At 39.6% G+C, this 15,732-nt stretch overlaps 1 protein-coding gene across 3 annotated transcripts; it reads left to right on the top strand.

Annotated features, from left to right (window-relative positions):
• The first annotated feature begins 314 nt into the window (after positions 1 to 314).
• On the top strand, positions 315 to 15,701 carry LOC105397605 (invertebrate-type lysozyme 3). 3 transcript variants are annotated; one of them, XM_048625218.1, is made up of 4 exons: positions 315 to 490; positions 3,072 to 3,266; positions 4,702 to 4,775; positions 15,401 to 15,557. In XM_048625218.1, the coding sequence occupies exons 1-4, from the start codon at positions 424 to 426 to the stop codon at positions 15,539 to 15,541; spliced, it is 477 nt and encodes a 158-aa protein (XP_048481175.1). In that variant the 5' UTR covers positions 315 to 423; the 3' UTR covers positions 15,542 to 15,557. The 3 variants fall into 3 exon arrangements, with proteins under 3 accessions (XP_048481175.1, XP_037973282.2, XP_037973283.2); XM_038117354.2 differs by lacking the exon at positions 15,401 to 15,557 and adding an exon at positions 6,082 to 6,501 and having other exon boundaries at positions 317 to 490; XM_038117355.2 differs by lacking the exons at positions 315 to 490; positions 3,072 to 3,266; positions 4,702 to 4,775 and adding exons at positions 7,096 to 7,532; positions 14,377 to 14,553; positions 14,925 to 14,998 and having other exon boundaries at positions 15,401 to 15,701.
• The last annotated feature ends 31 nt before the right edge of the window (positions 15,702 to 15,732 follow it).

The raw sequence follows: 15,732 nt of genomic DNA on the forward strand, positions 1-15,732 counted from the left end.
GTACCTACATTATACTCGCTTACGAACCTATGTTTTAAATTCTTACTTGCCTGCCCGTAGCAGTTACCAACACAATAGCGTAACAAAAAATGTACGCTGTACGGTACAGTTTAATCCAAAGATTCTTGAGCAGAGTAAAGCTCGATCTAATTTAGTGTGCAAAAGCTTTGCATTACCAAGTAGCCTTATTGAATTGCCAAAAAGTGCCCGCTATCCGATTTTATCCTGTTACTTATATGGTCCATTGAAAATGAAGATTATAATTCGATGAAATTTCTCAGAGTATGATTCAGTGTGGAGGGACCATATAAGCGGCGCTAAGGCCACGTCCATTGCCAGTCCAGTCCAGCCGCGTGCGCCACTCACGCGTTTATTTGAATTTAGAATTTAATATTTTTAAGTTTTTTATTAGTTTCCGACGCCATGACGTCAGCCGTGATCAAGTTCAGTGCCATATTGTTGCTGGTCGCCGCGTGTGTTGCCGATGTCGGTACGTATGGAAAGCTCTGAAAAGCTTCATTTCAGTTACTTAGGAAAGCTTAGGAAGTTACTGGTACCTAAGCTATGCTAGGTAGGTATGGAGCTCAAAGCTCTTTTATTGTGATTTTCTTCTATGTAAGTATAACTGGGACTTGTACAAAGTAGGTATATTTTTTGCGCTATCTTCGCAATAGTGCCTGGAAAATCCTCTGATTCATCAATAATAAACAAATAAATCACAAATGTCGATGTAATAAATCCTTAGTCAGCACGACAATAGGTATAAATCAATAATGCCACGATTGTCTACATTACGACATAAGGACATCCGCATAAATATAACGCTTTACAACATTGATTCTCTGCAGATATTAGCAATTTACCTAATTAAGTATACCTACTTATGTATGTATTAAACTAGACTATTGACTGCTTTACATATTTCGGACATCAGCCACAATGTAGAAACACAAATTGATGGTCTCACCATAGATCAAACCCGGGACCACTGGGTCATGAATGAAGCAGAGCTTCTACAACTAGAGTCTAGCTAGACCACTGAGGCAGACAATATACAAGTAGGCAATACAATATACAAGTAGGTACTATTGGGTACCATTTGGATAATTCTATAAATACATTATACTTAACTAAAAAATTCAATTCGAAATTTCATCTTATCATTTTCCATACACTTATCATCATCGTACACTGATGGTTACAATCTTATGCCCTTTTAACTGAGTTCATGACATTCACGTAAAATATCGGTTAAAATAAAATATTTAGGTAGGTTACTTATACATTCTCACGGTTTATCTTCCGGTACAATTAAGCTTTTGTCTGCTTACCTACTTAGGTTTATTTAGGTAAGCATAATATATAGGTAGAATCTTAATTAATGTGAGGAACTGAATCATTACCAAGTAACTAGGTACCTAGTTTGTTATTTTTAAATAAAAATAGAACATACTTAAGCACTACTTAAATAAGTATGGAATTGAGATGGAAGTAGAAAAAAAATGATATTTATAAGTAGAAAAAAAAACCATTCTATCCATTGGGAGTAGATTAAAAAATGTGGCCAAATAACATATTTGACCTTTACCTTATTTAAAAAACACACAGAAATCCCCAACCCAATGCGGATATTAATTATACTGGAGAGGGCTATCATAAGGAAAATCTTTAAAAATATTACATACTAAATGGTTACTTAGAACAGTGATCTATTAAAATCTCATAAGCCATAGTAAATAGAAGACGTCCGGTACAGTTGTTATTACCACTAATATGTAATAATAACACTATTGTTTTAAAGTCATCTTTGGCGTCTTTCGTATGACTCAGAGGCTTCAAAGGAGTTTCTTAGATTTTTGACAACTATAACTACGAACAAAGACCACTATAGTTATATTTACTATCTAGTCTAATCTTCTCTTTATCTATCGTAGGTTTGTCATCTAAGGTATGATTTAATTTCACTCACTGAAATAATATTTTCGCCCTTCTGTTATCGTATAAGTACCTAGTACTTATATTATATTAGTGGTTGGATGAGGAAGGCTGAGGACCGAGTGTTGTGGCGCTCCTTGGGAGAGGCCTATGTCCAGCAGTGGATGATTATTGGCTGATGATGATGACTTATATTATTATGTAGGTATACTTACTTACCTAATTTTATTATTAATGCCTAACTACTTAGCATTTAACTAATAAGGAAATAATAAATAATGTAGAATTCCAATAAAGTAACATCATATTTTCACTGTAAACGGGAAAACACAAAATATAAACATTGAATAACACTGACCATCATTGAACCCACAAGGTCCGAAGATAACCAGAGTGCCTTGACCTCCGCCGCGGATAAACCGCAATATTATCGAAAGACCATAAACAAACAGTCGTTGCACAAAATTTACATTAACATTTTGAGTCAAGACGCCACTTAACCGTGAAGGGAATACTAAATATTGCAGCTAAAATTAAGTGCTTCAAGAAATATTTTTTTGGTCGTAAACTTTTTATTTAGCTATTTAAGAACTTAACTGCATTTTTATGCCAAAGTATCACAATAAAATTTTATGCTCCTTATTAATTTAATGTTATAATTTTGTGTATGTAGGTACTTAATACTTCGTAATACTGATAATTTACGAATATGAAGGTATATACACACCTACATAATGTAACAAAGGAAGGGCTGAGATAAAAGCAAAACTATTTCCCCGACCCTGCTATTGCTGAATAGTCCATGAGCTCCTCAACTCCTGATAATGTTACAGCGGACTCCCATCAACATTACTTACTTATTTAAATACGGCTGCACCAATATATTATTATTACAACCATTTAACCCATGGTTACCTTACAGCAGACCTTCCCTCAGTGAAAAACCTTTAGCAAATACCTACCTAACCATGTTAAGCTGCTAGCCTAGCACGGGGCGAAAGACGCGCACTTCAAGACGTGACAAAAATTCTCCGTCGCGTTCGCTCTCGTGGCCGCGTGGTTTCTGTATACTTTAAGCAAGCTTTCCACCAATAAACATGACTTCTGGAATATACTAACCCCTGTTTTCCTTACAGTGGACCTCCCCTCAGTCAAAAACGCGCAGCCGGTCACAGAGGTCTGCCTCGGCTGCATGTGCCAGGCCATCTCGGGCTGCAAGCTGGGGCTGCAGTGTGAGGGGGAGACTTGTGGGCTGTTCCGCATTACGTGGGCATACTGGGCTGATGCTGGGAAGCCCACGATCAATGGGCAGTCGACCGATGATCCTACAGGTATGTGTTAAAGGCTATAAATTAGTGCCTAAATAAAGTTTAAGTAAAGTCAAATGTTTTTATTCAAAAATTTCTGATGAACGTACATTTTTACAAACTTCTCTCCGTTCGAATATAGGATCTTTGTCTTTGGAGGAGAACGGAGGCTAGTAGTACTTAGTTCGTAGTGGGTTATTTTTGGTTATCTGGATATGCATATACATGGCATATACACTTCAACTGCTTGTGTGACAGGAAATCAGACATCATTGAAGTTGTGTTGTGTCCTAATTGAATTGGAAGTACCCATAGATTCGGAGTTCCAAAGATTAAATTTAATAGGCTTCATATTTTATCTTATTTCCACTCATAATTTTCCACCCAGTGTTATAAGTACATTCAGTTTGATTCTACCTATATATTTGATGGACGAACTAAGTGATGTACTTAAAATCTTCATTTCTTTGGTAAAGTTACTTATTTAAAAATACCGCAACAACTTAAATTCTTAATGTAAAATGTGCTTAAAAATAACCACAACAATCCGCAAATTGCCTTCAACTTGACTTGTAAATAGCGTTTCAATATCATTAACATTGTGAAGAAGCCAAACTGGATCCGATACGGACATAGCCACGCCAAATATGTAGAATTATTGATTAAATTAACGATTAAGTATGTATCAACATTCCATTTTGAATATGCTTCAAGCCTTACTATGTACTAGTAATTGTATAAACTTATCATCATCATCAGTCCGTAATAGTCCACTGAGAAGTGCTAAGCTATAACGATAATTCCTCATCCAAAAATTACTAGCTTCCCGTCTAAGGGCATCTTGTATATCTCCAATTGAAAACTCAGTTTACCCCACAGGCATCGGTGTTATTTATATCTACTAATATCAATAGCATATTTACCTAAGATTATAAAAAAAAAATACTGTTTAAATTTAAATTCATATCTTACTCATATTACCATTGAATGTGTCTTTACAAGGAGGTATTGATAAAGATCTTTAGTTCAGAAATAAATAAGCAATAACGTCTGAGAATGAACGTTATTGCCTGGATGTTTGTATTTATTAATACAACTTGCTATGTAGCGCAGCAAACGATAGAAAAAACTCGAGTAGGTATTAAAAAAAACTTCGTGATATCCTATCGTTTTAATTATTAAGTATTCCAGATAGTATTTAACTACCAGTCGTTTGTATTTACGAGATAAATATAGAACTTTATATTCGATTGCGCCCGTTGAACTCTTTTGTATGAAACAACCCAATGCCCAGGAACCCAGAAAAAATTGATCGCAAATTAAACCGATTTGCATACAACATACCTTTAAACATATAAAGGACTGAGTTGTCGGCAACCTCGGTTAACTTTAGAAACAAAGTACCTAAGTACCGCTGAAGAAAATCATTCTAAAAGTATGTTTTTTTATTTATTTTCAGCATACAAGAACTGCGCAGTGGACCCCGCGTGCGCCGCTCAGACCGTCCAAGGCTACATGAGCAGATTCGGACAGGTGACACAAACTTACTTTACATATTCACATTTACATTTACATAAATTAGCATTAGAACCAATACCCTTGCCGATTTGACTGTCGTTTGGAGACCAAAGTTAAGGATTTTTGAGTACATTTTGAGAATGATATTGTTATTAATTAGACTGACGAAATTTCAGCGGTAAGTAATTACTTATATACGCTGACTGTTGAACAAAGTTTCATTGAATCCGGATGATTCTCACAAATAAATATCTAGTTTAATAATTTAGATTGTAAAGATTTTACAGCTTATAATGATCTATACAGGATATAGGTATCAAATGTAGTTTAAATACATACAATTATTAAGTATATATGCTGTTAAAATTCATATGACTTTGAATCTGTATAGCTTTGCATCAAAATTAAACTAGTTCCTAAAGAAGGCATTGGGTGGATCTAGCTGTGTCTTATACAGCTAACAGGATCAAGATTATTGTTACCGTTAGGTGTAGATATATTGAGATGGTTATGCATAATCTTTCATCAACAGTAAACAATGTTGCTAACCAAACTGTTAAGCATAGATTATCATACACATAGCTTATACCTAAATAGTCCAGTAAAGAATATCTAAAAGAGAATACTACATCTTTCTTGGCAAGCCCAATCCGAATATGTAACTTAATATTTTGATCGAATTTATAAATGAACTGATTAAATCGTAATGACATGTCATAGCATACTCCATCAATGCGATCATAATATTATTTCGCGGATCATAATATGTATTTATTTACTTATTTGTATTGTTTGGTGCTGCGTGGGAGAACGCATTGTGTTGTGAATTACGAGTGCGGACTTGACATTGTCGTCATGGATTGTCGCCATTTATTCGCGTTGACATCATCCAAATAATTTAGTATGTAATAATTCGGCTCATGGGAACTGAGGTTTGCGTGTGAGCTTATGAGAAGGAAAATAACTGGTGGCGGACCCGTTTCAAGGGGTGTTATAGTTTTATGTTAAAAAAACTTCCCATGACTCTGTATACACATGACTCATACGTACCTACCAATGTACCTATGATAACCAGAGATGTATTGTGTTCTTTCCAAAAACTAGTTACCTCTGCATGCTAAACTCCAGTAAAGGAGAAATTATCATCGGTATCCAAAAAAAACTCCTACATATATGTATACAATACCTGTATCCTAAACCTTATTAACACTAGAAGCCGAGGATCCATAAAGTAGTTACCGATTTTTCTTTTACTTTTAGTTACCTGACAACCCAACTATATTTCTCCGATTCATAAAACAAAACCCTCCTCTCATTCCAGGACTGCAACGGAGACGGCGTGATCAACTGCTACGACCACATGGCGATCCACAAGAAGGGCGGCTACGGGTGCTCCGGGGACCTCCCCTTCGAGTACGTGAACGTCTTCAACCAGTGCATCGCCGCCGTCGCCGCCGCGCAGGGGTAGAACCTTCTGGAACCTTCAAGAACGATGGAACGACTTTCTTGCCTGCTGTTCGCACTAAAGATTTTCGCTGCGTAATTTGAATGCATCATCTTCGTTTTTTTTTATTCTGATTGATAGCAATGATTGTACATAATTTAATATTGGTAAAATTCTTCTTTCATTGCATCTTATTCCTTCATGTGGATTATTCACTGCCTAGTCTTATAAAAGCAGTGTTAAAATTTATTGATTGTGACTGTAAACTACTTAAGTAAAATCCCGTTCATAAAACAGTAAAAAATGTAACGTGATTTCGTTCTGTTAAATAAGCAGATACTATATTTTATTTTTATAAGTCTTTAGTTTAAGGTTAATAAATTATATTTATTAATTATGAAAGTGTTTTCCTACCACCCTATTTCATTACGTCCATTATGTAAATAGCTTAGACGATGAGGAGGTGTATGCCACTGAATTTCAGGCTACATAGGTAGATAATCTACGTACCTTGGAAATGTAATTAGTTAGTACGATTTCTGAGAATTCTATATCGAATTATTCACCCGAAAACTTCGAATCTAAGTAAATTAGCTGGCCATAAATAATTATTCAAGTAGGTACTTAGGTATATATCTGTGTAGGTATGTAAAATAGACATTATCTAAGATGTAATCGGAGAAAAAAAAGACCTATAACTTCATTATAAGTAATTTATAGATACTTTGGTACATACTTACACACTTAGTTGATACGTTAAGTGCCAACCAAGGGTCAAGTATCGTTATTGGTCTATTATAATAATATGTACCTATATACCTATGTAACATTTATGACGGAACTTTAGAGTTATACCTACCTGGAGATAGCTGTATAAACGACTGTATATCTACATTCTGTCCAGACAAGTTCCGGATAATAGTCTAGTGCAGACCTAATCGATAGATCTCCACACGAAAATGAATCTTATTAAAATCGAAACGTGACGGACAGATAAAATATTATGTTTTCGATCGAGTTCTTGGAACAATGACACTGTAAAGATGTATCGAAGTGTTTTTTGTAGTATACTTCGATCTGCGAAGCTTCGTATACATAAAAACTTTTTTTTATCCTATTTAGATAGTTGTGAGCTGCGGTGAGGTCAGTATATTGGAACATCTTTACAAGTAATGACCAGTGATGATATCGCGCCACGGAAATACCAAGATTGTGTTGTGAATTAAGTGTTTATCGTAAACAAGTTTCTCAAAGAATAACAAAAATGGACTCTGTTAAAGTCGTTTTAAGTCTTGTGATATTCATTTTGTGCAGTTCAACATGTTTTGGTAAGTATTTTCTGTTCTTTATCTTTCAAATTAATGCTGAACGTTGTAGGTACATATATAGCATAGTAAGTACCTTACATACCTACCTAAGTAAACAGTTACTAGCTAAAGCCCGGTTTACACGATGATAGTTTGTGCGGATCGAGTGCTTCAGATGCTACTCGAAAAAAGTAAACACGTGATCAAAGTGCGACCGTGTATAATATGTAAACTTGTCTTAAACTAGGGTTTACTGTTTGCTAGTATAGGTATCCATAAGTCCTTGATGGTCCTCGCGCCTCGTCACCCGTATTTGTGCACATGACGACGACCTTCTGACCTATTTCGGTCATGGTACCTGTCATCGACTCTTAGGCTACCAGCGATTCAGCGTTAGTGAGAAATATCATTTGGGTGGATTTCAACAAGTCCTAAAAAATCTTCATTTCCGTGGACTTTTTTATCTTAAGGTTTTTTATATTAGAAAAACGCTTTTATTAAAGTTTTTGTTAATGTTAGTGTTCTTACTAAATGGGTAGCAGATAAGTAAAAAACTTAACGAGATACGGATGATTAAAAATTTCGTGCCACGGCGATGAAACATGCGTTCACGGCAATGAAACAAGCGTCCACGGCAATGAAACAAAGGCCCACGGCAATGAAACAAACTTCCACGGCAATGAAAGAACTGTATACAATGGAAATAAAAGAATCAATCCACTGCAATTTTTTTAAAAGGCTGTGAGGGAAACGCAAACTTAGACAGGTATGTATGGCAGAAATATTTGGATAGATATTGGAAAGAACGACAGTATGTATAAAAAATAAGAATATAGTATGGAATTCTCTAAGTAGCATTGTGGGGTCCGTATTACGACGTATAAAACAAAATGTTTCATTTCACACCAACAACGTTTACAAAACTTGATCATAAACCTTACCTATAACATCTATATTTTCATAAGGTATAATATCCAATTTGTATACTGTTCATTTTATGTAAAATTCATAAAAAATACTATAATATGACATAATCTGTGCAGAATTACACAACACCGGCAAAAAACCTAGCACCAAAATATAAAGATAGGTGCGGTTAGGTGCACATGTTGGTCAGCTAAGCATCCCCCTACATAGCGCCAATAATAATAACGCAGTTAAAACTCCTTGCACCAAAACCTAAACATAGAGCGTCTCCCCATGTAGCCCCGCTTCGCTTTCGATGAACATGTGCACTTAACCGCTCCTCCTCGCTTTTCTCGTCATCGCACCTATCTTTAGGTTGTGGTGCTAGAGGTTTTGATGGTGTTGTGTAATTTAACACAGATTATGTGATATGATAGAATATTTTATGAACTTTATGCTAAATCATAGTATATTTTAATTGGTATAATAATATGAAATGTACATGTTATCATCATCAGCCTATAATCATCCAATGCTGGACATAGGCCTCTCACAAGGAGCGCCACAACACTCGGTCCTCGGTATTCCGAATCCAGCCACTACCAGCTACGTGCCTAAGCTTGCATATTTCTTTCTTTCTTTCTTTTGTTTTTATAATATTCATTACATGTCAGGGAAAAAAAAATAAATAAAATAATAATAATATAGAAAATAAAGTCATACCTAAATTAAAATGAAATACTAACATAACATTTAAATGTACTTAGTAGTACAAAATTCAAATACGATAGTCAATGGTAAATTATACAATAATAAAATGTCAAGAATAAAAATAAAAAAATAAAATAAAAAGAATATACATGTCAGTAGTTATAAGTAAAGAATACAAAAAATCAAATATAATTTAAGTCTTCCTGCTAATGAATTCACCCACAGTGTAGAAGGCGTGCTGGACAAGCCATCTTTTTAGATATTGTTTGAAAGCTGGCAGTGACGGCGCATCCTTGATCTCCGTAGGTAAAGCATTGTAGACCTCCGGGCCACACACGTACACGGACTGCGCGCACCTCGCCAGCCGGTGCTGCACGGCGAGCAGCTGCCCCGCGCGTCTGGCTCTTTGGCTTTGCTTGTACAACTGCAGATTTTTCCTGACAAACAAGGCTACCTGCTGTATGTACAAGGAGGGTACCGTCAGCAGATTGAGCGCGATGAAATGGTCACGTGCCGACTCATCGCATCGAACTCGGGCTATAGCACGCACTGCTCTTTTCTGCATGACGAATACCCTGTGCCAGTCAGCCGCGCGGCCCCACAGCTCGATCCCATATGTGAGGAGTGACTGGATCGTGGCAAAGTAGCACGATCTCACCACCTCACTCGGGACGGTGGCTGCGAGCCGCGATAACGCGAAGCACGCGCCGCGGAGTCGGCCGCACAGCCAGTCGATGTGCGCATCCCAGAACAGGCCGCTGTCCAGTCTGAACCCTAGAAAGCAGGTCTCATTGACTTGCGACAAGGTCTCATTCTCAAGTGTCACCTGGAGTGGGCGACCGCGTCTACCTGCCAGGTTAAAGTGCAGCAGGTGAGTTTTCTTCGGATTCAAGGCTAAGCCATTGATTCGAAACCATTTAGCTAGCTGCCCGGCAACTACACACAGCCGCTCCTCCAGGTCTTCGACTGAGCTTCCAGTGACAGTCGCTGCAACGTCATCAGCATACATCGTCACGTGAGCGTCAGGTATGGAATCAGGTAGGTCATTCATCAGTAGGGAAAATATAATGTTGGAGACCGACGAACCTTGCGGAACCCCGATCTCAGTTCCCATCTCGAGTGACCTAACCAGCCCTCTCTCTCCCACCACAACTTGTTGTCCATCTGACATGAAGTCGTTAAGGAGATTGAGGGCAGGTCCCCTGACCCCATAGTGCTCCAGTTTGGCCGTGACGATGGAGTGATCAGCCACATCGAAAGCTTTCGATAGGTCGCAGCATAGGACAGCGACATGCCGGTTAGCGTCGCGCGCGCGCAGCACCTGCCACACCACCTCGCGCGTCAGGTCCGTGGTGGACCGGCCCGCTCGGTACGCGTACTGCCGCTCGGTCAGCACGTCCGCGTCGTTGAGGAACTCCGTGAGCCGCGCGCTGATGCCGCTCTCTAGAACTTTTGCAGGAGCTGGGATAATAGCAACAGGGCGATACGCGTTCCCGTCCTCCTTTTTCCCTTTGCCCTTAAAAATTGGTGAAATTTTTACGCGCTTAAGGGACACGGGATATATCCCCTCGCGTATGCATCGGTTATAGAGAGCAGCCAGCGTGGTACAGACCGACGGTGCGATCAGTCTCATTAGGTCGCAGGACATATCATAAATATCTTTACTAGGTTTAGGTGGAATCAGCCTAGTAATGATGACATAGACTTCCCGCGGCGTAAAGAGCCTGAACCGCAGAGATCGGTCTAGTGGGCCGCGCACGGAGCTCAACATCGCGCGGGACATCAGGAGGTCTGCCTTTGGGGCGCTGCACTCGGTGGCGGCCTCAACAAAACGCTTGTTCATTGCGGTGAGGAGGTCCACTTTTGAGGCGTATTTGCACCCCTCTGGCGTCTTCACAAGGTCCGTGAAGTCGACCGAGGTCCGAGAATGGCGTCCTAGTTCCTCGTTCACTACCTGCCACATCGCCTTGCACTTATTTTCACTGTCACTAATTTTGTTAGACAAATGACTCGTCCGTTCACGTGTCAACATTATTTTGTATTTGTCAGTGTAAATATTCACCAGCCTATGAAGGTCTGGGTCGTCAAGTTTTGAGTTTAGCTCCAGCAAGTCAAAAATAGTTCTCTTTGTGTTGAGTATTTCCTCTGAAACCCATTGATCACACTGTGCTCGTATCGTCGTGGTACGTAGAGGAAAGCATATTTGAATTTTATTGTATAATGTGTTAATTATACTTTTGGCATCATCGTCCACGCTTCTGATTGGACAGGTGTAAAAGGCCTGCCAATCTACGCTTTCGACTGATGCGACAAAAGTCATTTTATTCGCGCGAGTCATTTGTCTAGTGGTGACAGTGGCTGGCGCGGGACAGGCGGGCACGCAGTCGAGTTGCGCGCGCACGGCGAGGTGGTCGCCGACGTGCGTGGTGACGGGCGCGGCGCGGGCGGAGGCGCCGGCGCCGCGCCACACGTACACATGGTCCAGCGAGGTGCGGGATGCGCCGTGCACGCGAGTAGGGAAGTCCACAACGTTCACCAGGTCATGAGCATACAGGATGTCTGTCAGCTTTTTGGTGTTGGGAGACGTCACTAAGGTGTCAATATTGAAGTCGCCAACTATAATTATGTTTCTAAAATTTAACTCGACTATTTTATCCAACACGTTCTCAAACACAGGGAAGAATTCATTGCAGTGCGTCAAATTGGACCTATAAATACACGCAATCAATAACTCAAAATCAATTAATTTTATAGCAGATACTTCGCACACTTGTTCTACGGATAGTTCACATACTACGTCTATTGAGGCAATTTTGACATATGCATATTTTGACAGCTATGTTGGTAACCTTAGTCCTCTGACGTATAACCTCTTTTCTGATATGTACCATCCATTAGAGAAACCCCAAGCATAGCTCTCTCTATAGCACGCTGAGTGACTTTAAATCGGTGGACCAGTCCCACCATCAGTGTCCACGTCTCTGCACCATATTTCATAACTGGCAGGGCGCGATGGTTGAAGACTGTTGGATGCGCCTTTCAGCCTCCTTGTCGAAGTTGCTTCTGCCATAGAATAACAAGTACAAGTGCTAGTCTCGTTATTCTATGCTTCTGCCTAGCCGAATAGTCTGCCTCCGGTAGTCATATTATTGCACAACTTCGATAGTTGTCTCACGAACGATCACCGGCTCCGGTTTTATGTGAACATTCTACATGACTTTTGTCTTGCCCAAGTTCATACGGAGGCCTACACGTTGCAAGCAGCATTAAGACCACTTAGCATCCAGCTGAGTCCCTGCAGAGATGTATGTTCTATTATATTCTATTCTACTATCTGTGGGAGGTGTAAGTACCTGCACCTGGCTCTCTCGAATGGATAGAAATGAATGGAATAGAATATTCGATAATAGAATATTCACATTAAACAAAGGTCCCCTTTGTGCAATGTGAATATTCTATTCCAAGGTCTAAGCTGCTTTTCTAAGCTTGGACCATTTCCCACCACGCTGGTCCACAGGGGGTTGGTGGGTTCACATATTATCTAGATGTGCTAAATCAATAGGTAGATATGCAGGATTCATCACGATGTTTTCCTTCACCGTAAGAGCGATGGTATACATTGTATTTAAATTCAAAGGAACACATTGGTACATGTCAGCGCCGGAATTCGCACCCGCATCACTGGCGTGGGAAGCGGGCGCTTACCCGACTGAGCTACCACCGATCTTATTTATACATAACGTTCATTATAATTTATGTTGTGATTGTTATTATTAATGTAATATTATATATTTCGTTTTTATACATCGCGATACGCACCCGTTTTAACGCACTGCAAAAAGAGGTAATTTGACTAGTCCTGTAGGTAATATGTCAGTGATCGGTATTACCTGTATTACAGGTAAAAGATGGTAAAGATATGTTACTTTGCCTAATCATCCATACCACGGCGATGAAAACATAAGTCACGGAAATGAATAACCTGGCCACGGAAATGAATAACCTAACCACGGCAATGAATACAAATTATTTTACAAGACATGGCAATGAAATTTTTTTCATTGCCATGGCTTTTTTTTCATTGCCATAGCAAATATTGGCCACGGAAGCCACGGAAATGAAAGCATGGCGATGAAAACCAAGGCATTAAATATAAATTACTAAAAAAGTATTAACTATTCGAAGAAATAAACACTTTATAAGGTAAATATTTTCAAAAAGCTTTCTTTTGAATGCTTACTCTAGAAGACAAACTTCATTTTAAAGAAGTTATATCCATCCACGGCAATGAAAGAAAAAATGTCCAGTCCCCAAAATTTTTACTGATTTTCACTATAGCGCAAAAACGCGGGCACCGATGTACCTCCTTCCACGTCGAGCAGTTAGGCGACACTTGTAAGAAACGATTAGCGCACTGAGGGGGGCACCCAAGTTCATAGGTAAAACAATATCCTTGATCATGTTTAGAACACGGCGATGAACAGAAGTTCTGGGACACATGAATTTTCACTTACCGTTCGTTATATTCTTTATATATTTCAATAAATGTATTCCGTGACAATACTTTAACTATTAATGTATCAAATGAAACTAAGTTTAACTATCAATACTCAATATTTTTTCATCAATGAAGAATAATACAAAACGTGGTGACGTGGGGACAGACACGGCAATGAAAGATTTGGAGGTTTAATCTTTTTTTTTTAAATATCCATTAATCCTTTTAATACAATATTTAATGCTTCACATAGATTACTATTTCACTTAACCGGAAAAAAATATTAGAAAATTATAACTTGGTTTTTTAGTACCGATTTCATTGATGCCACGCAATTTTTGGCTGCGGGAAATTCACCCATTTAGTTAAATAACATTCATTGCCCTAGCTACTTTTGTTTGACACACACTAATCACACAACGTGACTAGGTTGCATCCTAAATCTTTGCACTGCCAATGCAATGACTGACTCCTCGCAATACCTACTTATGTGCCCACAGCCTGGTGCCCAGAAACCTGTCCCCTCTCAGACAATAATACTTTAGACGAGTCAGGTTCCTTTTCCCCAAACCATAAACTAAAACAATTCTTCCTACCAGTGGCAAAGGGTCCGTAGTCCATACAACAGGATCCCTATTGTAATATGACCTCACGATACAATATTTCATGGTAGGTAAGCAAAAGTACCTACATAAATATTCACCGGCTTCCCCTACAAATAAATTAATCCTTTGCCTATTCTCCCTCCAGGAGTATTCATATCAAACCTGAACGAGACGTGTTTCCGGTGCCTGTGCCACGTGACGGGCTGCGACCTGGCGGCGACCTGCGGCGGCGGCTACTGCGGGCCCTTCTACATCTCGCGGCTGTACTGGATCGACGCCGGGAAGGTCACTCTGGAGAATGATGACCCGGAGAGGGATGAAGGTGGGTCATTATACAAAAATTATAAAAGAAAAAGAATGGCTGGATGCATGGTTGTTACTGTTACACAAGGAAATTTGACAGGTAGGCAACTAGGCACCCTGGATTAACGCACAGATAGAGGAACAACTAGTAACGAAATACCTATTTCCGTTGTGGTAGGTAGTGGTAGTTCGCGTGAGTAGACTTTGAATAAGTAAACCTAAAGTCTATTTAGATTCTTGACAGCACGACCTTAGCCGGGATATGATTGCATGAGGATGGGTGGTGTTGACATGAACAGTGTGTTGTAGCGCTTCTTGACTCCATGACACAGGTCTATGATCAGCCAAAATATTGTTTTACTCACTTACCTATAAATATTTCCGTTCCAGCATACTCAGACTGCGCGAGGAACTATTACTGCTCCATCAAGATAGTGGAGGCCTACATGGCGAAATATGGAAATGTAAGTTAACAAACAATCCTAGAGCTAGGTGCCTATATATTAGGTTTCAGCAAACCCTCATGAATGAACTGGTCAAAAATAACTGGGCCCACTGGTGGCTGGATGACAACGATGATGAAGCCTGGAGTGTTGTGGCTCGCTTTGGAAGAGGTCTATTTACAGCAGTGGACGACACTGGTAGTGGCATTATTGAACCTTGTTAAAGGTTCTACACATTTTTAGCGTAAAGGTCACAAAACTTAAGAGCAGGACTGGGGTTTGTTACGGTGGTGAAAGGGCTATCGAGTCCGATATATATATATACCCACGCTGCTGAATAAGGTATATCACACTCGGGAGCTCCTTTGATTCACCCCAAGAATGTCTTAAAAATAACCCAACAAACCATCACTTTCTACCCAGGACTGCAACGGCGACGGCGTGACGGACTGCTACGACTACATGATGATCAACCACAACGGCGGGCACGGCTGCACCACGCCGCTCAGCCGCTCCGCCAGCGGGCGACGCCAGCTGCAGCTGTTCAAGCAGTGCAAGTTTTAGGAGGCCAAGATCAGTTTCAAACTTTAGGTGGTTCACACACTGCCTTGCATCACGCTCCGTTTTTCAAGAATTGTATGAATGAACCAGAGAGCCTTTGAAGCTTTACACCTTAGTCGCTTCACGCTCTGCCCCGCATCACCCACCGTTTTTCGTGATGCGTTTTCAGGTATTTGGCCTGTGTATGTTTTCTA

The sequence above is a fragment of the Plutella xylostella genome, chromosome 3 (genome assembly GCF_932276165.1).
Source record: "Plutella xylostella chromosome 3, ilPluXylo3.1, whole genome shotgun sequence".
NCBI lineage: Eukaryota > Metazoa > Arthropoda > Insecta > Lepidoptera > Plutellidae > Plutella > Plutella xylostella.

Bases quoted from the DNA above. Each gene is read 5' to 3' on its own strand.
- LOC105397605 (XM_038117354.2), top strand. From the start codon at position 424: ATGACGTCAGCCGTGATCAAGTTCAGTGCCATATTGTTGCTGGTCGCC. The intron at 3,267-4,701 runs GTATGTGTTAAA...ATTTATTTTCAG, and splicing joins GTCGACCGATGATCCTACAG to CATACAAGAACTGCGCAGTG. The intron at 4,776-6,081 runs GTGACACAAACT...CTCTCATTCCAG, and splicing joins ACATGAGCAGATTCGGACAG to GACTGCAACGGAGACGGCGT.